This window comes from Hydra viridissima, unplaced genomic scaffold, assembly GCF_058129835.1.
Source record: "Hydra viridissima isolate aposymbiotic clone 2 unplaced genomic scaffold, HvirCarnegie_v1 scaffold_19, whole genome shotgun sequence".
Lineage (NCBI taxonomy): Eukaryota > Metazoa > Cnidaria > Hydrozoa > Anthoathecata > Hydridae > Hydra > Hydra viridissima.
The window spans coordinates 1,279,661-1,305,244 of NW_028324318.1; the positions used below are offsets into that span (position 1 = coordinate 1,279,661).

The window sequence follows — 25,584 nt, forward strand, 5'->3', positions numbered from 1 at the left end:
AGCCGATTACCAAAAAAAACAGTACAAGTAGAAAGAAAAAATATCCTCTTGATAAAATTTGGAGGTGCCACGGTATTTTTATAATATTTTTGAAAACTTTAAAGGAAGTAAAATAATAAAAGATGCAACCTCTTTTCAATGTAAAAATACTGTAAAAACCATCTGTTTTTTAACCAATGTTGTTACGCTTAAAATTATTTAATCAGTACGCATCAGAGAGATGCGACGCGCCACCTCAAATTCAGTGTTATATTTATATATTTCAAAATTCAACTTTAGGGGAGTACTTATATCCTGGGGGAGTATTTTTATCCCAGGAAATAATTACTCCCGTGAGTAATTATTTCCTAGGATAAAAATACTCCCGGAGTACATATTTCCTAGGAAATAAATACTCCGGGAGTATTTATTGACGGGATTAACTTTAGACTGCTATACCGGACCGTATGTGCCGTATGCACTAAAGAGTCTTTGATCGATTGCGTTTTTCGATACGTTGTTATCGGTGGGGATGGCCAAATATTTCTGAAGTGGGAATCCTGTTTAATTATGTCCCAATGTTTCCTTATGATTTGGTTTATAGCTTTACCTATGTTTGTGTGTATTGTAATCAACGATAATATTTTGTCTTTCTTATGTGTTCTGGTTTTGTTAATAAGGTCATGTTGTGTCCAACGTAATGCTTTGTTGATATACTTATTGATGGCATGCAGTGGGTAACCTCTGAGTACTAAGGTCCTAGTTAGTGTCTCCAACTCTTTGATTAAGCTTTCTTTATTTGATATGATTTTGTTGTATCTTAAAGCTTGGCTATAAATTATACTGTGTTTTAGATGATGAGAGTGATTTGACAGGTTGTTTATGAATAAGAAGACTTTTTCTAATTCATCCATTGATCCATGAAATATGAAGAATATATCATTAATAAATCTCTTATAAAATGATATGGATTGAGGAAATTGTTCCATAATTTTAGAGTCTAAACGCCCCATAAATAGGTTGGCATAGGGTGGCGCTATCCGTGTGCCCATAGATGTCCACGTCATTTGGTTGAAGAATTCGTTAGAAAATTGTAATGTGCTGTGAGTCAGAACAGTTTTTAGTATGATATCAACAAAAGCGATTGGAGGACAATGTTGCATTCAAGCCGATGACGAAATCTTTTTCATGTAATATTTGACAGCATCTATTCCTTCTCTGTGTGGAATATTAGTGTATAAAGAGGTTACATCGGCTGTTACAAATATGTAGTCTCTTGATGGAATTCTTTGCTTTTGTAATAAGTTCAGAAAGTCAGTGATATCTTTGAAATAGGCTGGGAGCAATTCTGCCAGTGGCTGGATGAAATATGTAATGAACTTAGAAAGTCTGCAGTTTTTTCGTCGACTATGTGGTGGCATTTCATATAGCCGATCAAGTTATTTACATCACGAATCATGCTTCTGGTAGGATCGTTTGGTAAGAGTTTGTATGTGTTCTTATCCGTCAATAACTCACTCACGTTTTGTTCATACACGTCTTTATCTAAAACACATATACCCCCTCCTATGTCAGCTTTCTTAATAACAATATTTGGATTTGACTTTAAGGACTTTAAAGCCCTTCTTAATTGAGGTGAGAGGTTGCTTTTATCTTTTTCAATTAGGTTATTGTTAATTAGGCTTTTATCTTTTTCAATTAGGTAATGTACATCGTCGTCTACTTTTTCTAGGTATGCTAATACCGTCGCATTCCTTGTATTCGGAGGTTGCCAACTACATTTTTGGCAGAAAGGATGTTTACTTCTGCATATCACGCTATTCTCAAAATAAAGTTGTCTTAGCAAAGACTGTTTGAATTTTTTCACATGCGAATTGTAGATTTCAAAAGGTATATGTGTTGTAGAAGGTACGAAGTTTAATCCTCTACTTAGAACCTCCATTTCTGCATCTGATAATTCGTGCTTAGATATATTAATTACTGTTTTCTTGGACAATAGACGGGTCATCTTTATTTTTTCAGCACATATTTGGTGTTTGTATTGCTTGTTGTCCGACGTACGGACGGAAGGTAAGAACAGTCTTTTCATAGTAAACATTGGACAGTTTCGCATTATGGAAGATGGAGAAAATATTTTTTGATTCTGGTCCTAAAACAATGACAATTACAAATATGTAAGATACACATTTGGGTTTCGAGATGCCAATACATCGGTTTAGATTTATACGACAAAATCACATAATCAAGATTATTGTTTTAAAAAAATACAATTCAATTTTTTGGTTACGTTTCTGCTTGGTGTAGTTCTGGTTTAAGTCTTCAAACTATAGCCTTGTGTTAAAAATTGACTTTTGTGATAGGATTAAGGTACCGCTCACTGTTTTTTTCTTAATTTTAGCCCACATCTTATGGTTATGGCCCATTGCAAATATTCGTTTTATTAATGAAACTTCTGATCTCTTAGTTCTAGCCTCGTGTCAATACTCGTTTTAATATTGACTCACATCCGTTTGGATTCCAGCCTGATTCTCTTAGTTCTAGCCATTCAACTGCTGACGTCAGTTAATTTTAACCGTTTTTTGTAACTTAAAATAATTTAACGAGCTGATGATGCTGGTTACCATAATCCAGCGAAAATTTCTCATAATAAATTAATATTTGTATTTAGAGAATTCGTATTATTTGATGTTTATTATTAATATAGCATACACTCTTATACAAGATGTCAACATTCAAATCATATATATATATATATATATATATATATATATATATATATATATATATATATATATATATATATATATATATATATATGTGTTTGAAAATTCACTTAAAACAGACACTTTAAAGTAAAAAAGTCATCTTATTACGTCAACTTTTATTTCTTCCTTTGTATTTGGTTAAACTTTTTAATTAAAACTTAAGCATAACTTTGACTTCAAGTATTTAGTAGTTTTGTTGTTTTTTTATGATAAAGTGATGATTAATTGATAGATTACAAAAGCTATCACTTCTACTTGGATAAACAAGTCAAATATAAGAAAAATTTACAGTTTTATTGTCTTTATTTATTATGTTGTTATTATATTAGTTAAAAAAGATGAAACATTGAGACACTCGTGTTGTATAAAATGGTTAACTATTACAACTTATTCGTTTTAATATTTATAGATTTATTATGAACCAGTAAAGAATGATTATGTCAACCAAAATAGTGAGAGTGTGAGTATTTTAAAAACAAAATAGTCTTGTTTTACACAAGATATTTTCGTATTAAAAAAAATGATAAAAATTAGATCTATAAACACATTAAACTCTAAACGAATTAAAATTTTTAAAGACCACATTAACGATAATTCAAATACCAGAAAAATAAATGTGCTGAAGTTTTTTTGAAGATATTTAACAACTAAAAAAAAAAATTAACTATAATAAAAATAAATTTGTCATTCTTAAGATAATTTAATTTAAAAATATTGCACTCTATATGATTTTTTTTTCAATAAAAAAAAATTCCTGTTGATGATTTAGAACGAAGCTAATTCATCAGAAAAAATCTTATCAGACAAGATTATTGATGAAGGTAAGTACCAGCACATGTAAAAAGATGAACAAATGGAGTTTAAAGAGAAAATATTTGAATCATTTTTTGTAAATTTTTTTAAAAATTTAGACTTGGAAGAAATTGACTGGAGTGCTTGTAGCACATTACAAAACTAAAATTTAGTAGAGGTTAAATTAATTTATACCTTTTTAAGTAATAAAATAAAGTCAAGGAAGTTCAATCAATACTGAAATATTTTAGCAGGCATTACTTTGACATTTTATTTAAATTAAAATAAGAACAAAATAAGAACATTTAATAAAAAAGAACATTAAAAATTACAGAGAATTATTTGAGACTTCTAATTTATTTCTATCAAATTTTGTAGAAAAAAATACGCAGAAAACAAACTACCCAGAGTTTGCCCATTCTGTGGTGAGCTGCATACAAAATTGAATCGCCACATCTTAAAGAAGCATAAAGATGAAAAGGCATTTGAAAAATCAACACAAAAAATAAAACAGAAAAAAAAAGGAATATTTCAACAAATTAGAAAAAATGGCATTCTGCAATACAATTGAAAACAATTATCTGGAAAAAACCCAACTTACCTAAGAGAGAGATACTCTCAAATAGAAAAAGATCCAGTAATGTGCACTGATAGTTTTGGGTATTATGCTAGATCATTTTTTAGAAGACATGAGATAAGATGCACAAAAGATTCTTGTGCTTCAGCTTTGTGTATACCATTAAGCACCATGGATTCTGCATCACTAGAACGTTAGAGTGATGATTTTAAATCTTTTATCATTGGCAAATTAAGAGATGATGACATTGGATTACTCATAAAAAGTGATCCCACAATTTTAATGATTGGTTCTCGTCTCTATGATAAAATAAAGAGAAAAAAAGATAAACGTACAGAAGTAAGAAGGTCTGTTAGGGAGATTGGGTCACCTCTACAAACATTTTAAATGGTTAGATGTTCAAGCAGTATTTAACAATTCAACTGATATGTTTCTCCGTAAAAAACTTTACCAACCAAACAAAAGCAACTAGTATTTATACATCATCTGAAAGCAATGATCAACAAAAATCTGGACTAAAACAAGCTTTGTGTTACCTTATTTCAAATGCAGCGGAAGAGCTTGTAGGAAACTTTTTAGCTAATGATGATGATAGTGTTGCAGAAGATATTTCAAATTTCATTAAGCTATATAATCTGGAGAAAGAAAATGTCTTTGGTGATGCGAGTTACAATCTTAATAATAGAAGAAATAAAAAACTTAAAAAACCAGCAAACTTACCAGTTGAAAGTGACATTATCCTTCTAAGAAATTTTACTATAGAAACAATAGATAAATTAGTAAATGACAAGTTCATGATTTGGGATCTACATTCTTTTGTTTTGCTAAGGAACTGTACTTGTACAAGATTAACTTTATTTAATGCCAGGAGAGGCGGTGAGCCAGCCAGGTTGCTTTTGACTGATTGGAAGAAAGCAGATGAAGGGGCATGGGTTGATCAGCAAAGAATTAAATCATTTTGTGATGATTTTGAAGACAACCAGATGAAAATAACCTATCAGACTGGAAAAGGGAACAATCATCTTGTTCCAATTCTTTTTCCAGTTGATAAAATAGCTTGAATGAAAATTTTGTCTAATGTTAAAATTCGTAGTGATGTTGGAATTAAAAACAACAACACTTATGTGTTTGCAAGTGGAAAGAGTTCTGATAGTCATTGCTTTTGTTGCCATGCACTTACAAGCATTTGTGAAAAAGTGCCTATAATAAATAAAACTAGGTTAAATCCCACTACCAACAGACATAGGCTTAGTACTCTTATCGCTTCACAATTAATGATAGAGAGTGAACGCAATCTTTTTTATGAGCACATGGGGCATAGTGAAGCAATTAATAGAAATATTTACCAAGCTCCACCTGCCATCATGCAGCTCATCAAAACAGGAAAGCGATTGCAAAGCATTAATGAAGGTAAAAATCAACCTAAACTTTAACAAATTTAAAACATTTCTTCTTTATAAAAATTTTTAAAAATACCTACAATTTAAACAATATGACGTTAGGTGAACAAAGTACAAGTAAAGAACCATAGAAAAAAATACAAAAGACAAGTTTGATCAATCATCCTCCAGAAAATAATGGTAAATATTAGGGTTGTTCGCCACAAAAAAAAACTTACGAAAATTTCGCATTTTTATCTTCCGTATTTCAAGTTGTTATTGCGAAAGTTGCAATTGCGAAAGTTGTTCTTGCACAAATTCACTTTCCGTAATGCGTTATACGAAAAAAATAAATAATTATTATTCCGTAATAACTCTTTACGAAAAGAAACCTGCGAAACAAAGCATTTCCAAAGAATAATTGCGAAACAGTTCCTTACGGAAGGAGCGTTTCGGAATGTGCGTTTACGGAATAGACTCGAAAGAATTCATTAAACTGTTAGATACAAAAATATTATTATTTATTATTTAATTAATGTTGTTAAATGACTCTTCAATAGTTTTTACATATATGTATATATACACATATGTGTGTATATATGTGTATATATATAAATATATATATGTATACATAACCCTCCCTAGACCGTCAAGGTGGCGACCTCTATAACAAAAATAACACTCTAGGCAAAAAAAGTCTAAAAAATTTTAATGAGAAATATGATCTCGTAGACATATATCGAAAGAAAAACCCACTAAAACAAGATTTTACTTTTGAAAAACCAGACAAAAGCTACAAAAGTAGAATAGATAGGATTTACATCTCTGGGAAAATTGCGGAGGAATGCGAATGCAGCGTACTAAAAAAAACCTTAAGTGACCATAACGCTTTTGTTTGTAAAATCAAAATAAGAGAAAAAAATACGAAAGGTCCAGGATATTGGCATTAAAACACCACCATCCTCAAAGATACTGTTTTTAAGGAATATATAACACGCGACTTTGAAGAAAACAAAAAGAACCAACTATTATATGATAACAAAAACCAATGTTGGGACATAACCAAACACAAAATTAAAGAACTTGCGATCGCACGAGCTAAGGAGCTTCAATCGGAAAAACGGAATTTAATCAAATTTTTAGAACGCGAGATAGAAACGGAAAAACAAAAAGCCAAAAAAACAGCGAAAGAATTAAAACCCTAAAAAAAGAAGTAAACGTTTTAAGATGCGACGGTGGAATTCTTGTCAGAACAAAGAAACGAATAGTTGAAGAGGGCGAAATTCCATCTATAGCACTCTTCCAAATGGAGAAAAACAACCAAAATAAAAAAACTATTAAAGAAATAAACAGCGGAAATGAAGTCTATAAAGACACCACAAACATACTAAAATCGATAAGAAAATTTTATAAAAACCTTTACGACAAACGAGAAAAATGCGAAGAAAAGCGCAATTTCTTTCTTAACAAAATAACCAAACGCTTAAGCGATGAAGAAAACGGCTTTTTAAACATAAAATTTAGCAAAGAAGAACTGCGTATCGCCGCGAACTCCTTGAGCAAGGGAAAAACCCCAGGGATAGACGGACTACCAGTTGAGTTCTACCAAGAATACTGGGATATTTATGGGGAAGAAATAACAAACCTAGCAAATGAAAATCCGTTTAACAAGAAAAATCAATTATCGTGGTCCCAAAGAACAGCCCTGATTAGTCTCCTTCCAAAAGATGGAGATTTGAAATTGTTACAAAACTGGCGGCCGATATCTCTGCTGTGCGCTGATTATAAAATTTTTACAAAAGCGATCGCTTTGAGACTAGCTAAAATCCTCCACAAAAATTTAGAACCGTCGCAAACGTGTTCTGTACCAGAGAGGCAAATCTTCTCTAACATTTTTCTAACTAGAGAAATCATAGAATACACAAATAACAAAAACATCGAAGGCTTTCTCTTGACTATAGATCAAGAAAAAGCTTTCGACAAAATAGATAGAAAATTCCTATTCAAAACTCTTGAAAAATTTAACCTTGGATAAAACTTCGTTACGGCGATAAAACAAACAATGAAAAATACCCTCGCTTTGTCAAAGGTATGGTATGGAGCCAACTTTTTTCCAACGGATAAAACAACGGAAAAAAGAATCAAAAAAGAAGAATCAGTATACCTCTGGCAAAGTGCCTATGCAGAACCAGTTAAAAGAAAGATCTTGCCTTTGCCTGTGTCAAGGGGGGGTCTGGGTATTCTTGATGTTGCACAACAGTGCTTATCACTAAGAATAAAGCACATCTTGCAAATCCAAGAAATAAAACACCCGCACGAAAGCATCTTTTTTCAAAAATATCTTTTGGCTTTGCCTTTATCGAGCCTAGCAAAGAACAAACACCCGCAATGGCTTTTCTTAACCAAAAATAACTTCCCTGAAACATTAAAAAGTCCGCCATTCTACTTCAAAGAAGTAATTGAACGTCTAAAAATTAATCTAACTATATTCGAACTAAAAACAAAAACTGCAAAGAACATCTATCATCAACTTACAAATGCCCAAGAAAACTGTTGTATACAAATGACAGAAAGGAAATGGAACGCGATATTTCAAAAAACACTGCCGTGGAAAAAAATATGGGAGCGAAATTTTAACTCCTACGCGCAAGGGCCAATCCAAAATACGTCGTGGAGACTGCTACATGACAGCCTCCCGACCCTTGAAAAAATAAAAAGTTGGAAAAAGAACCGTGGCAAGGGAAGTACTTTGTGCAAAAATTGCAAACTAAGCGAGGGAACCCTACACCCTTTCTTGACTTGTAAAAAGGCAAGATCAATATGGAAACCTTTTAAAAACCTTTATGAGACTTTACTGCCCCAAAAAAAATTTAACGCTGTCCACGCAATATTTCACATAAATATTGAAGACTAACCTAAAAACGACCAAAGAGCGAAACTAGTGACAACGATCACAAACAATATCATAACCGAGTTATGGAGGTCGAGAAACATGAGGGTGAAAGAAAAAATGAAACCGCCTCAAAGGTGATATAAAACATAAAAAGAGAAATAAAATACATTTGTAAAGCTAAGTATAACAAATATGCGAGAGAAAATAATGTAGAAAGATACCTTAAACAATTTTCTATCAATAATGCCTTAAGCGATGAAAACAGCACAACATTAAAATTTGATTTCTAATTATAAAGCCACCCACTCCTACGAATATGTCCAAAGGAGCCCGGTGGCTCTGGAGGATGTATGTTTATATTTTAAGGGCGTGGCCTAATACCCACGTTTATATAATATAAACTACGACACCCACACGAATATGTCCAAAGGATCCCGGTGGATCTGGAGGATGTATGAATATATTTTAAGGGCGTGGTGTAATACCCACGCTTATATATTATAAACTACGCGAATTTCATCCACTTCTTTGTAAATCAGACTCTGCGCTATAATATCAAATAGACCAAAGATATATATCAAATATATATACCTGTATATATGAAATAGACCACGGATATGTCCAAGGGATCCCAGTGGATCCTGAGGATGGATGAATTTATTATAAGGGCGTGGGGTAATAGCCACGCTTATATATTATAAACTGGAAAACAAACTGTAAATTCTTATTTGTAAATAAATAATAATAAAAATAAAAAAAAAAAAAAAAAAAAAAAAAATGTATTACCTGGATTGATTGCGAGCTGGCTAGGCCGGTGTACTTGTATTAAACTGATACTTTTCTTTTTTTTCCGCCCGTTCCTCAAAGGGGAGGCAAACTCAGGGTCGACGTGCTTCTGGGTCTTCCCTGGAGAGGTTTGGGCAAGTCCGTAAGGCATTCGCTGGAGGACTCTAAACACAATTCTGGCTCAAGTGTAGTATCATCATCCTTGCGCCGAAAAGTCGTGCACCACTAGGTGGTGTAAAAAATCCGATGAGGTGCTGGGTCAAAAAGTCGGGCACCAATATCTAATGGTGTATTAATCCAAATGAGGCTCAGTGTCGAAAAGTCGGGCACCACTTGGTGGTGTAAAAAATCCGATGAGGCTGTTCTGGGTGATGTGCGAAGCTTTGGTCAGGAGCTGCTAAAGTCGGGCAGAGGATCCGGGATTGTTCGTTAACTCGAGCACGCGGGGGCCTCAAAGCAGATCCGTCAGTTTGCTTTTCTTCGGTGGTTTTTTCTTATGGTATTCGAGTAGCTGTGAAGACTAGAAGAGACATCGCGTAAGAGACTCAATTTTCTTACTCCAAAACTTTTTTTCTCCTCCGCAGAGGCGAAATAGAAAAAGCAAATCTTTTCTGTAGCGAAGCCTTTGCTACAGAAACTTTTTGTTAAATTATCTCTAAAAAGAGACTCTTAAGGTATACAGCTTTTGCTGTATATCAAACTTTTATCAAAGCCGAATTCGTTCGCAGAGTTTTTACTAGATTTCTTTTGACAAAAATCTAGAACACTTTCTTTAGCTACCCTAGCTAAACAAAATAAACAGCCCTAAAAAGCATAATAAAAAATAAAAGAAGAGCGTAAACTTAAGGTGGCTACCCACTATTAAAATTTGAAAAAATAAAAAAAAATGTGAAATTTTCTTATTTGTGGAAGGTTTAACCTTTATAAACAATAAATAACGTACAACAATTGTATAAAAGTTTTATAACTTACCCTAATTTCGTTTTTTAAAAAGGGGCAAACTTCTAAAATTTTAAAAAATTCCATAGCAACGGCCTTAGCGACAGTTGAAACCATTTTTCTCCATAACTATTTAACAGTTTTTCTCAGAAATTTTACTGCATCTTAACCAGGTTGTTATCTACAATCTTAGTTTAATTTCGCGCTAAATGCCATTTGCCAAAAGTACTAAAATCATACCACATATTTGTCTTAGTAATTTTTGTTTTTTAAAATATCTTGTTGAGTTCACCAGTGTTATTAAGAACTTATGTTGATAATATTATTATAATATGGGATCTAAAAACAGATATAAGAAGGTAAGAGCAAAAAAAAGACGTTTTTACGAAAGAAAATCTGTTGAGGTTGACATAACTCCAGATGAAACACCAACAGTTGGATTAAATAAAGTAACTGTAAGTCCTGTTATCGACAGTTCACATTCATCAACTTCGTTCAACAAAATTGATTTATCTTTTTTAAAAGTAACAAATAACATTCAAAAGGAAGCTAGTAATGATGATTATAACTTGATTGTTAATTCAGACTTGCTAATTAATTTACTTAGTTTGATTGGTCGGTGCCCAAACTGCACAGCTGCAATCAAAGTTTTTCACGACATGGAAAATAAAAAAGGACTTGCTCACAGTTTTCTTTTCTCTTGCAATGAATGTGATTGGAGTATAAACTTTTTAACTTCTAAACCAATTATAGAGGATCATGAAAAAAATGGTCCAAAATCTTATGAAGTAAACTACAGATTAATAATGGTTTTTCGTGAGATAGGTTCTAGTTTTACTGCAATGAAAAGATTTTGCTCTATTATGAATATGCCACCACCCATGAATTCAAAACCATTTGAGACTGCAAGCAAGAACTTACATGATTCATATGTTGATGTAGCAGAGAAATCAATGAGAAATGCTGCATTTGAAATCAGACAAAATGTACTCAAAGATAACTACCATGAAGATACAGTTGTTAATGTATCTGCAAGTACAGATGGATCCTGGCAACGTCGTGGATATACATCTTTAAATGGTGTAGTCACTTAAATATCTAATGGAAAGTGTGTTGACATTGAAGTTCTTTCAAAAATCTGTAGGTCTTGCAGTTTATGGGAAAAGAAACGAGGGTCAGCTGACTACAATTTGTGGAAATTCGGACACAACTGCAAAATCAACCATGTGGGCAGCTCTTATGCAATGGAAGTAGAAGGTGCAATAAAGATCTTTGGTCGTTCAGTATATAATCGAAAACTTTGATACACTACCTACATTGGTGATGGAGATACCAAGTCATACCAAAGTGTTGTTACATCAAATGATTATCCACGCTTTGAAATTAGAAAAGCAGAATGTGTAGGGCATGTGCAAAAACGATGTGGTGCACGGCTAAGAACTTTGCGAATAAACTATCGTGGTAAACTGTTAACAGATGGAAAACCTTTGGCAGGTAAAGGACGCCTTACCGACAAAGTAATTAATAGACTACAGAATTATTATGGCTTAGCAATACGCCAAAATACAGATAATCTTTACAAAATGAAAAAAGCAATTGGTGCTATCATTTTTCATTGCTGTGAAAATGATGACTCAAACAAACGTCATGAACTTTGACCAAAAGGAGCCAAATCTTGGTGCAAATATAACTCAGACCTAGCTACAGGCAAAAACACTTATAAGTCTAACATAACTATTCCTCAAGCAATTGCAAATATCCTTAAACCAATCTTTTCATATCAGGATCTTGCAAACGAAAAGCTCCTGGAAAAATGTTTGCATCGTAAAACACAAAATGCAAATGAATCTCTGAATGGTATGATATGGACCAAATGTTCAAAAAGAGTTCTGACAGGAAAAGATTCATTAGAAATGGCTGCAGCATCTGCTGTTATTTGCTTTAATGAAGGTTCCCAGGGACCACTCCCTATATTTTTAAAGATCGGTATTGTACCTGGAAAGTATACTTTAAAAGGACTGCAAAATATTGATGTTAAACGCGTTAGAGAGATAAACAAAAAGTCAGCAGAGCCAGCCAAAAAACGAAGAAGAAAGCTAAGATCAATTAAAAAAGGTTACAGTGATGAAACAAATGAAAATGAGGAAGAATTTTATGCCTCTGGTTCTTTTACTTAAACTGTATGCTATTTTTTGACTTAATTTTATTTGTTTTTGTGTTTTTCTCCATTTAAAAATTTTCTATCTTCTAACAAAGATATCTTTAGTTTGGTGTAATATTTTTCTTTGAAATTTTTTACAGAGATAAAATGTAGTTAAGTGAATGTGCTGAGTTAAATATTTACACTATGGTATCCTATTCAAATAAAAATTTGATAACTTGGGCTATTTTGGTATTTAATTTAAGCATTACACTAAATTGCAAATTCCAGAGCATTAAAAAAAATATATAATTTTTTTTGACTCAGCACATAGTTCATACAATAAACAATGTTTTTGAAACGCTTGACTTAATTTGAAAAATTTGGCATTTAGTTATCCTTGTTGAAAAATATGCTGTTTTGATTCCAATGCTACCAAAATGTTTAAGTGTGAGGTAAAAAAGCGATTCTATCAATATTTTTTTTAAATAGTGGGTAGCCACCTTAATCAAATCGCAAAAAAAAAAAAAAAATTAAAACTCTTAAAATCCAATCGAGTTCAAAGCTTTTTACTTCTGAAACCAAAGCAGAAAGCATTTTAACTCGCCAAACACAAAAAAATAATGAAAACGGTCAGCCACATTCTGCTGACCAACAAAAAATCCAAATTACTGACCCGAAACCTTCAAACGAAGACATCAACAAACAAAAAAACGCGTCAGCACTTTCGTTCGCAGAGGCTCTGAAAAAGAAACAGCCTGGAACAACGCAATTTCACGACATCCAAACAAACACAAAAGAAGCTGAAAAAAGAGCAATAAAAGAGGAGATACACGCCAGGATTTTTCAACTAATGTCCTTTACCAAAGACGAAATCCCCAAAGGATTAGAGAAAAAAGTGGGAGAAATACAGGTAGCAATTCAAAAGGTGATTGGCCCAGGATGCATAACATCAATGCAATACACAGGAAAGGGCCAATACACAGTAGAACTCAAATCAAAAGAGCAAGTCCAAGAGCTAACTCTAAAGGGACTAAACATACCGGGAGAATTACAGAAAACAACCATCAAACCAAGAAGAAACCAAGTACTGTTAATTACGATCAAGACAGACGCAGCGGTTCTAATCCAAGAGATTTACGAAGAGCTGAAAGCTTTTGGTAAGATAGTTAACATTTCTTACAGCTATTACAACAGCAACAACCAAATACGAGACGGGCGGAGACTGATTCACATCATCCCGACTGTTGACATAAGCACAATACCACCGACAATTAAGATAGACAACAGGATGCAACACCTATATTTCAGAGGGAAAAACACGACGCCCATACACAAACCACGAGACACACAAGAGCTACTGACAGACCTCGCAATTTCAGACACTGACGAAATGTCACAAGACGAGGACGAAGACGGCGAAATAGAAAAAACACAATAACAAGAAGCAGACAAACCCCTTGACATACAAAACGCAACAAACGGAGAGACGGAAAAGAAAAAACAAATGACGCTGATACCCAAACCAGCACCCAGACCTCAAACAAGCATAACGCCACAACAAAAAACGGAGACCAAACCAGTTCAGACAACAAGAACACAAGACAACACAAACAGAAAAAACAACGTACTTGAACCCTCCAACAGCGCTGACGTCACAAGACAGCCACAAAACTCGACACCGACTCCTACACCAATGCAAACAGAGTTACGGTGACGGACACAAAAACAGACACCCAACAAAAACCTACGAAAAGAAAAAGTGCGACGACGCCAACAAAAGAAACAAAACTGAATGACATAAAAACGAAAAGAAAACCGAACAAAATAAAAACTGTTTTGACACTCCAAAACCTTAATCATACAAAAATGATCGTAAAAATAACTACAATGAACACGGCTGGGATGAGAAGCCCACAAAGACGGACACAGATATTAAACAACATCTGGTGCCTATACAGCGACATAACTCTGTTACAAGAAACCCACATATACCCAGAACTCAATGACGAAACCGAAAAACTATGGCCAGGAACCATCCTCTTCTCACCCGGAAAAGAGAACACCGACGGGACAGCCATATGCTTCAGAGATAAAAACCTGATAACAAGCAACGCCATAACAGACAAAGACGGACACTACCAAATACTGGATGTAGAACTTCACGGACACAAAATAACACTAACAAACATCTACGCCCCATCAGGAGGACAATACAAAAAGACAGAGAAAGACTGTGGACGACATTAAAAAACATACTAAAAGACAGGACAACGCCGGAGAGCATCCACATACTTGCCGGTGATTTCAACATGACAGAATATGCACAAGACAGAACTTCCATAAAAGAATACCTAAAAACCTGCTTATCACAAATCTCCCTAACAGAACTCAAAAACACCCTAAACATTCAAGACATATACCGTAAACAAAACCCATCGACCAGACAATACACATACCTACATCACATAACGATGACCAGGACAAGACTAGACAGGATCTATACTAGCAACAGTATAGGTCACTACATAACAAACGCCATCCTGATCCCAACAACGATGACAGACCACTACAATGCCCCCCGAATCACAATCACCTTAAACGGAATACGAAAGAAGAGAGACTGGGACGAGACAACCGAATAAGCCAAGGACTGAGAGAAAAAAATAGATGAAATAGAAAAAAAGAAAGAAGAGGGTGTTAGAATAAGATCAAAGATAGAGTGGAACAGTGACGGAGAACGGAATACAAAACTGTTTTTCTCACTTGAAAAACAAAAAACACCCAGACGACAAATAACGTAACTAACTGACGAAAACGGAACAGTCAAAAACGAACAAGATAACATACTTAACATCATGAGAAACTTCTACCAGACCCTATACAAAAACGAAACCCTGTACGAAACAAGACAGGACGAAATACTCAAAAATACTAAACTACCGAAACTGTCAAACGACCAAAAAAACAAATGTGACGACGACCTCACAGAACTAGAAATGACTAAAGCTCTTAACGACACCAAAATTGGCAAATCCCCAGGCTAAGACGGTCTGTCACCAGACTTTTACAAAAAGTACTGGGGACTACTGGCCAAAGACTTCACTGACATGACGAACGCAGTACTGAACAGAAAACTCCTGACCCCCACACAAAGGCAGGCAATACTGACAAGCATATACAAAAACGGCGACAGAAAAGACATAACAAACTGGAGACCAATACACTACTAAACACAGACCACAAACTGATAACAAAAACGCTGACCAACAGACTAAAACAGACGTTACCGAGCATAATCAGCAAACACCAGACAGCATGTGTCCCAAACCGACAAATGCATATGAACCTATTATACACACGCGACATACTGAAAATAGCAAGGACAGAACAATACAAGGACACATGCATAGTCGCCATTGACCAAGTAAAAGCCTTTGACAGGGTGTGCTGGACGTACCTACTAAAAGTACTTAACAATACAACTACGGTACAAAAACAATAGAAAACATAAAGACTCTCTACAAAAATATAGAAACGACCATCAAGACAAACGGGCACTTGTCAGACCCCTTCCATTTGACTAGAGGGGTACGACAAGGCTGCCCCCTGTCAATGTTACTCTACATACTACAGGCGAAATACTGTTACGAAACGTAGAACAGGACAAAAACATCAGGGGCATTACAGTTTACAAAGACGAAACGAAAGCAACCGCTTACGCTGACGACACACTCTTCTACATCACAGGACAAAACTCACTCACAAGACTCAACCAATTACTTGAGAACTTCGAATACGCAATAGGCACCAAACTGAACAGAAACAAATGCCAGAGCATCTGGATAGGCAAAGACAGTCCCACAAAGACAGGACCACTAAACTTCAACTGGAAGGAGACGCACCTAAAAACCCTAGGCGTCACCTTCTACAGAGGAGAGGACAAAAGACGACTGAACTGGACCCCCATTATACAAAAAATACAAAAGACAATACCAGCATGGAAGAGGCATAAACTAAGCCTAAAAGGCAAAATGCTGGTGCTCAACTCGCTTGAGATGAGGGAGATGTGGCACACAGCACAAGTGTTCCTCTTCAAGACGAAGAAACTATTAAACAACTCAACTCAACAATACAAGACTATTTGTGGGACAGCTGATGATAGGGTCGGTATACCGGAAACCTAAAAAATCTATGACTTAAAAAATGGTCTATGTTAGTGCATCGTCTAATCCGGGTGGTTTTGAGTAATTATACTTTAGTCATAGACAAAACACCCAGACACAAACTCAAACCGAAAAGAGACAAAACCCGAAACCCAAAACAAAATCCTTCACAAACAAGACCTAATATAAAAATGACTACGAAACTGATGTCAATAAACACAGCGGGAATGCGAAGTAGACAGAGACGGAGACAAATCCTACACACAATGTGGAACTCTGAAAATGACATAATTTTACTACAAGAAACGCATATATCCCCAGACCTTTACAACGAAACAGAAAAACTGTGGCCAAGAACCATTCTCTTCTCACCAGGGACAGAAAACACGGGAGGGACAGCCATATGTTTTAGAGACAATGACCCGACAACAAGCAACGCCATAACAGACAAAAATGGACACTACCAAATACTGGATGTGGAACTTCACGGACACAAAATTACACTAACAAACGTCTACACCCCATCAGGAGGACAATACAAAAAACAAAAAGAAAATGAAAGACTGTGGACGAAGTTACAACACACCCTAAAAGACAGGACAACGCCGGAGAGCATACACATACTTGCCGGCGACTTCAACATGACAGAAAATGCACTAGACAGAACTTCCATAAACGAATACTTACAAACTTGTCTATCACAAAACTCCCTAACAGAACTCAAAGACACTCTAAACATTGAAGACATATACCGCAAACAAAACCCATCGACCAGACAATACACATACCTACATCACATCACGACGACCAGGACAAGATTAGACAGGATCTATACTAGCAATAGTATAGGTCATTACATAACAAACACAAAAATGATCCCAACAACAATGACCGACCATTATAACGCCCCTCAAATTACAATTACGTTTAACAAAATTACGCGAGGGAAAGGGCTGTGGATCATGAACAACGCACTTCTCAAAGACAACAACTACATAAAACTAATGACAAACACAATAGACAAACAAAAAGCCACAAAACCCCTCTACCGCTACATTACGGAATGGTGGGAAAATACAAAACAAACAATCAAACAAAAGACAGTAAAATACGCAATAGCACAAACAAGACAAAAACAAAAATACGAGACATACCTACGTAAAAGACTAAGAAACACACTAAAGAAGGAAGAGAGACTGGGACGGTACGACCAAATAAGTCAACGCTTGAGAACAAGACTAGAAGAAATCGAAAAAAAGAAAGAAGAAGGTGCACGGATAAGATCAAAAATAGACTGGAACAATGACGGTGAACGCAACACTAAACTCTTCCTTTCACTTGAAAAACAAAAAACAGCCAAATGCTCAATAACACAACTAAAGGACGAAAACGGAACTGTCAAAGACAAACAAGAAGACATACTGAACATTATGAGAAATTTCTACAAAAACCTATACAAAAACGAAACTCTAGACGAAACAAGACAAGACGAAATACTTAAAAACACAAAACTACTGAAACTGTCAAACGAACAAAAACACAAATGCGACAACGACCTCACAGAACAAGAAATAACAAAAGCACTGAACAACACCAAAAACGGCAAATTCCCAGGCTCAGACGGACTAACACCGGACTTCTACAAAAAGTTCTGGGGAATCCTGGCATAAGACTTTACCGACATGACGAACGCGGTACTAAACAGAAAACTCCTGACCCCCACACAAAGACAGGCAATACTGACATGCATATACAAAAACGGAGACAGGAAAGACATAACGAACTGGAGACCGATTTCCCTTCTAAACACAGACTACAAACTGATAATAAAAACGCTGACAAACAGATTTAAACAGACGCTACCGCACATAATTAGCAAATACCAGACAGCATGCGTACCGAACAGACAAATGCACATGAACCTCATATACACACGTGACATACTGAAAATTGCAAAGACAGAACAATACACAGACACATGAATTGTCGCCATCGACCAAATAAAAGCTTTTGACAGGGTATGTTGGACCTACTTAATAAAAGTACTACACAAATACAATTACGGCAACAAAACAATAGAAAACATAAAGACTCTCTACAAGAACATAGAAACAACCATCAAGACAAACGGACACTTGACAGACCCCTTCCATCCAACCAGAGGGGTACGACAAGGCTGCCCCCTGTCAATGATACTATACATTTTACAAGCTGACATACTGTTAAGAAACGTCGAACAAGACAAAAACATCAGAGGCATAACAGTGAACAAAGACGAAACGAAAGTAACCGCCTACGCCGACGATACCCTCTTCTACATCACAGGACAGAACTCACTGATAAGACTTAACCAATTACTTGAAGACTTTGAACACACAACAGGTACGAAACTTAACAGAAACAAATGCCAAGGTATCTGGATAGGCAAAGACAGTACCACAAAAACAGGACCACTAAACTTCAACTGGAAGGAGACGCACCTAAAAACCTTAGGCGTCACCTTCCACAGAGAAGGACAAGACCAAAAACAACTGAACTGGACTCCCATCATACAAAAAATACAAAAGACAATACACGCATGGAAGAGGCATAAACTAAGCCTCAAGGGCAAAGTGCTGGTGCTTAACTCGCTTGTGATGAGCAAGATGTGGCACACAGCACAAGTTATCCCTCTTCCAGACGAAGAAACTATAAAACAACCCAACTTGACAATACAAGACTACTTGTGGGACGGCAAAAAAACAAAGATAAACAGAAAACAGATACTACAAACAGTTAAAGACGGAGGACTGAACCTGACAGACATCCAAACGAAATTCGACGCACTACAGGCCAGATGGGCAACTAAACTACTGACCAACACAGACAACGCCCCCTGGACCCACACCGCTAAATATTACCTTGACAAGTACCGAGACGGTCAACAGGGAAAACACACACTACTCTCATACATAACAACAACAGGACTGAAAGCACTACCGAAAATCTACCAACACCTTCTTAAAGCCTGGAGCGAACTGACAGAAAACAAAATAACGAGACCCGACACCATTGAAGGAATACTTAACCAACCACTATTTCACAATCCTAACATGACTACAAAACAAACGCCGACAAACCCATTCCCACCACTGCCGAAACCCAACATCGACACAAAAAAAACGACATCACGATACTAGCAGACATATGTAAAGTCTTCGCTCCAGGCTTTCTCAAAGCCTCACAACTAAACATCACAGACGAAACTCTAAAAGACATAACAAACAGAATCCCGACAGACTGGAGAGAAAAAATACACAACAGCACCCAAAACTACCCACACCAACACTACAAATTCGAAATACTAATTAACGGGAAACCAAAGAAACTAACAGACATAACAACAAGACAAATATACAACTCCCTACTGACAAACAGGGCAAAGACAGAACACAGATACCTGAGATGGAACAAAGGAGAAACAACTGAAAAAACACAAATAGACAAAAAAACATGGGAACAAAAGTTCCTAAACCTAAAAAAACGAAACAAATACAACAAAGCCACTGACATAATATACAAATACATACACAGAAAAGTTCCATCTCTTGACAGAATGAACAAATGGAACAGAACAATCCCAAACACGTGTCGACGCTGCGCCACCAACATCGAAACCCCAGAACACTGGTTCTACGCATGCGAAGACACGCAGTCACTCTGTCATAAAACATTAAACATATTACACAAAATATACCCCAACGAAACGTTCAAAAATAATCTCCGATTCTTCCTTATTGGTTTTGAAGACAACAACCACGGAATCGGAGAAACAGCCATAGAAACATTCTACGAAACAATACATTACATAAGAAACAAACTAACGGTAACAAACGAAAAGACAGACTCACTGAAACACTTCACGACACTCCTCACAAAAAGACTATATACAGAAAAATCACTGACCGCTGACAAAACAGAAACTAAACAATACCTAGACGCAATAGCCGAATCCAGGAAAAACCGTACATGAAAAAAAAAAAAAAAAAAAAATTTTCTTGTATATATATATAATATGATATGAAAAAAAAAAACAAAACAAAAAAAAAACGTGTAAATATGTAAATATTATATTACTTTTATTACACCTTCTAAAAGGTATTGTAACTTTTAAGAAGTAAAACCAAAATATATATAAAAAAAAGATCAAGTGTAGTATCTGTTCTTGATTTTTGGCCATTAAGGAAGAGCTAGCTTTTGGAATGATAGAGAGCGACAGTTCAAATAATCCAATTGCAAAGGAAGCCGATATCCTGCTTACAAAAATGATGGAATGCGCGAGCAATCCAGAGTTTTTTGAAGAGACGAAAATGGAATATAGTGAGGACGACAGCGACTTGTCGGAAGAGGACGGAGATTCAATGAAGAGTACGGACGGCGAGACGAAAATGAAGAGCTACGCGCAAGCCGCCCACGCTCCAAAACTTCAAGCGGACTTCAAGGTACCGCTCAAAAATACGTTAATATGTCCACTGCAACAACGAGTGAGCATGATAGACGTTCTCCTTGCAATAGAGGAGGCTGACTTCGACCAAGAAATGGAAGGAGTGCAAATGATAAGAAATAACACTGTCTTAGAAATAGTGATGAAAACGGAAAAAGAAAAAAACAGACTTCTCGAAAGAGGACTATGCATCAAGGGGCTATACCACCACTTCCAAAATTCTACTCCACACCGAACACCTAGTCGTAGGACGACTGTCTCAATTATCGGACTTCCTCTGGAAGCTAAAAACTTCCAAGTTGGAAGAGTACTCGAAGAAATGGGCTTCGGCAAACACATATACACGCGTCCTGTAATGAGGAAAACACCCACAAAAGGGACGGTGTATTACTCTGGCATTCTGGTGGCAGTCATGGAAGACCTGCGGGCGCCGATCCCAAACTATATCCCCATAAGGGGGTACAGGGTGAGGGTAATCCACACTGGGCAAGGTGCTAGCAGGCCTAACGTGCCTGTCATGCAGAAAGAATCAACGCCCTCTCGACCAACCGAGGAAGATACAAAAATTGAGACAAAAGAACTAGTAGAAGAAGTGGTTGACGAGGAACTTAAAAAGATTGCATTTGAAGTAACAACAATAAAAAAAACAAAAATTACAGATGAAAAAGAAATTGAAGAAGAATTTCAAAAAAAAGTACCTGAAGAAACGAGAAGGGAGGAGCAAACGCAACAGGCGGTCGAAATTGAAATGGCAGAGGAGAAACTGGACAAACCAAAAAAACGGAAAAACGAGAGAAAGAAGAAAAAGGAAGAAAATAAACGTTAAATCCAAGAATTAACCAAAGAAAACCCAGCTGAAAATGGGTAGGGAATCTTTCTGTGTTCTTTTTTATTTTTAACAGGAAAACACGCTCATATATCAGAAATGTTAAACCTGTTCTAAGTCTCCAGATGTAAAATATAAATACCAAACTAAGCGCCATTTTTAAAATCACTAAAACTTCTAAACCACGCTAAAATGACTCACTAACAACCGCCTTTTTCAACCAATAAAATCGCTTGATTTTAAAGTCTCAAACTGCGATCGAAAAAAGAACGCCATAAATAATTAATTTCTCTGTAGTTTTGTAACAATGGCTGCAAAAATTCTGACGCTAAATGTAAACGGTTTTAACAACGCGAACAAAAGGCGAAATATTATGAAATACTGCGAAAGTCAAAAATGCGATGTGATTCTTTTACAAGAGACGCACTGTTGCGATGCAAACGAGGAAAAATGGTCAAAGGAATGGCAAAATATTACTCGCGGAAACTATCTGTGGAACAACGGCTCCCATAGGGAACGAGGAGTTGCAATACTCACTAAAGAAAATATAGAAGTAAATGAAATTACAAAAGATAAAAGCGGAAGAATCCTTGCAGCTACCTTTTGCATAAATGAAACAACCTTCAGAATAATAAACATATATGGGCCTAACGACCCTCAGCATAAAGAAAACTATTTTAAATCCATAGAAAATAATGCGCGTAAATGTGACTTTCTAATACTATCTGGAGACTTTAGCATGGTAGAGAACCCCTCCTTAGACCGTCAAGGTGGCGACCTTTACAACAAAAATAACACTCTAGGCAAAATAAGCTTAAAAAATTTTAACGAAAAATACGAGCTAGTAGACATATACCGAAAGAAAAACCCATTAAAACAAGAATTTACTTTTGAAAAACCAGACAAAAGCTACAAAAGTAGGATAGATAGGATTTACATCTCTGGAAACATTGCGGAGGAGTGCGAATGCAGCATAATGATAAACAAATTCAGCGACCACAGCGCTCTCGTTACTAAAATCAAAACGTTAAACAAAAATGCGAAAGGTCCAGGATATTGGCATTTAAATACCAATATCCTCAAAGACGCGATTTTTAAAGAAAACATCAAACAAGATTTTGAGGAAAACAAAAAGAACCTTCTCTTATATGAAAACAAAAACCAATGGTGGGATATAACCAAAACGAAAATAAAAGATTTTGAAATCACCCGCGCTAAAGAGCTTAAAACAGAAAAAAGAAATCTAATTAAACTTTTAGAACAAGAGATAATAGCGGAAAAACAAAAATACCCAAAAAACAGCGAAAAAATTAAAACTCTAAAAAAAGAAAAAAATGACTTAGAATACGAAGGAGGAATTTTTATTAGAACAAAACAAAAAATAGCGGAAGAAGGAGAAATCCCGTCTAAAGCACTTTTCCAAATGGAGAAAAATAACCAAAAAAAAAAGACCATTAATGAAATAAGTCATGAAAATAACGTCTATAAAGACACCACGAACATTCTTAAATCTATAAGGAAATTTTATAAAAACCTCTATGATAAACGAGTGCAAAGCGAAGAAAAACAAAATTTCTTTTTAAACAAAATTACCAAACGCTTAATCGATGAAGAAAACGCTTACTTAAACATAAATTTTAGCAGCGAAGAATTGCGAAACGCAGCGAACTCTTTAAGCAAAGGAAAAACCCCAGGGATAGACGGATTACCAGTTGAGTTCTATCAAGAAAACTGGGATATTTACGGGGAGGAGTTAACAAACCTAGCAAATGAAAATATTTTTAACAAAAAAAATCAACTATCGTGGTCCCAAAGAACAGCCCTGATCAGTCTCCTTCCAAAAGACGGAGATTTGAAAATGATACAAAACTGGCGGCCGATATCTCTGCTGTGCGCTGACTACAAGATCTTTACAAAAGCGCTCGCCTTAAGGCTACCTAAAATCCTCCACAAACTAGAACTAGACAGACACCCTCAATTAACGCGTAAGAAATGCGCTTCGAGCGAAAAATTTAAAAAGCTCTTGAACCTCTTAAATGTAGAAGACCTTTGGAGAGTTTTTAACCCCCACGGACAAGAGTTTACATACAAAGCCACCAACAACATTTCGTATGCGAGACTGGACAGAATCTACAGCAGCAAACATCTACGCCAGTTCACTGACATTAGGCACGAAGTGATTACATTCTCTGACCATCAGAACGGAGTCGAGGTTACCATAAGCTTAAACTCACTGGACATCGGCAAGACTGTGTGAATACTGAACAGAAAACATCTCAAAAACCCGCAATACAACGAACAAGTCGTAAAACTAATCACCGACTTTAAGAAAAAAACGATAAACTCTACAAACAAACGAGAAGAGTGGGACGAACTAAAAAACGCCTTAAAAACTCTTTCCAAAACTTTTAGCAGATCTGAGGCGAAGAGCAAACGCGTTGCTGAATTTAAACTAAAAAAGCAACTGCGAAACGCACTTAAAAAAGCGCATTGCAACACAAACATGCGTAATTTAAGCGCAGAACTGAAAATAAAATTAGAGCAATTTGAAATGAATAGAGCGCACGGTGCAGCTGTTCGTGCTAAAATCAAATGGCGCACTCTCGGCGAAAAATGCAACAACTTCTTTTTTCAGCTTGAGAAGACGAAAATTGCTAAGCAAGTCGTCACGCGCATTAAGGATAAGAACGGAAATGAAAAAGCAACCACCGAGGAAATTATTAAGGAATTTGAAAGGTTTTACAAACACTTGTACAAGGAGAGCAAAATCAACCCTGTACACCAAAAGCGTCTTTTAGATCGCGTCGAGGTGAACAGGATAAGCGACTTTCAACAGCATGCGCTAAGCGAGCCCATCACGCTAAAGGAAGTCAATTCGGCCCTCCAAGGCATGACTAACAACAAATCTCCTGGACCCGACGGCCTAACCGTCGAGTTCTACAAGACCCACTTCAACGTCTTGGGAGATGCCATCGTTTCCATGTTAAACGAGGTTGTTAGCAAAAACGAAATGACGACCTCGCAAAAAGAGGCGCTCATATCCTGCATCTACAAAAAAGGCGACAAGTGCGACATTTCTAATTGGCGACAAACCTCCCTCCTGAATACAGATTATAAGATCTTAACTAAAATAATTGCGAATAGGCTAAAACCTGTGCTGGCAACAATATTAAGCGAAGACCAAACCGCGTGCGTGCCGTATAGGACAATTTATCACAACCTAGCCTACACAAGGGATGTCATTCAAATAGCAAACGAATGCCATCTCGACGCGTCTATCATCTCAATAGAGCAGGTGAAAGCGTTCGACAGGGTGGACAGAAACTTTCTGTTCGACTGTTCAGACAAATTCGGCTTTAGCGCTAAGTTCGTTAACATCATCAAAACCATCTATTACGACATTAACGCGCGCCTCAAAATAAATGGCTTCACGTCTGAAAAGTTTCAGATACTGAGAGGAGTCAGGCAAGGCTGCCCTTTATCAATGATCCTCTCTGTCATACAGGCTGAGATATTCGCCTGCTACGTACGCCAGAACAGAAACATCAGAGGCATCACCATAAATGGACACGAAACCAAGCTGCAGCAATACGCCGATGACACCGTCTTTTACATTACCGGCGACAAATCCATCACTGCGCTTGGCAAAGCTCTCAAGCTCAACAAAAAAGCAACAGGCGCTAAACTTAACATACCAAGGTGCCAAGGTCTGTGGCTCGGCCGCAATATAAACGAGAGCAAACCTAACCATCTAAACTTCACGTGGGACGGCCACTCTCTTAAGAGCCTCGGAGTGGTCTTCACCAACTCGCCTCACGTTCGAAACACCCAGTAGAACGACTGCATCGAGCAACTCGAC

General features: G+C 36.1%; 3 protein-coding genes and 1 pseudogene across 3 annotated transcripts; 3 read left to right on the top strand and 1 right to left on the bottom strand.

Moving 5' to 3' along the window:
* Nucleotides 1-380: 380 nt before the first annotated feature.
* Nucleotides 381-1,126, bottom strand: LOC149876620 (uncharacterized). The gene has a single exon (XM_090075273.1). It carries the CDS (start codon nt 1,044-1,046, stop codon nt 381-383), a length of 666 nt encoding a protein of 221 aa, XP_089931399.1. The 5' UTR covers nt 1,047-1,126.
* A 3,006-nt stretch (nt 1,127-4,132) lies between these two features.
* LOC149876621 (uncharacterized) lies at nt 4,133-5,704 on the top strand (annotated as a pseudogene).
* Nucleotides 5,705-18,605: 12,901 nt separating this feature from the next.
* Nucleotides 18,606-24,523, top strand: LOC149876622 (uncharacterized). Its single transcript, XM_090075274.1, has 2 exons — nt 18,606-18,798; nt 24,285-24,523. The coding sequence occupies exons 1-2, from the start codon at nt 18,606-18,608 to the stop codon at nt 24,521-24,523; spliced, it is 432 nt and encodes a 143-aa protein (XP_089931400.1).
* On the top strand, nt 20,631-22,378 carry LOC149876623 (uncharacterized). Its single transcript, XM_090075200.1, has one exon. It carries the CDS (start codon nt 20,658-20,660, stop codon nt 21,723-21,725), a length of 1,068 nt encoding a protein of 355 aa, XP_089931326.1. The 5' UTR covers nt 20,631-20,657; the 3' UTR covers nt 21,726-22,378.
* Nucleotides 24,524-25,584: the final 1,061 nt, after the last annotated feature.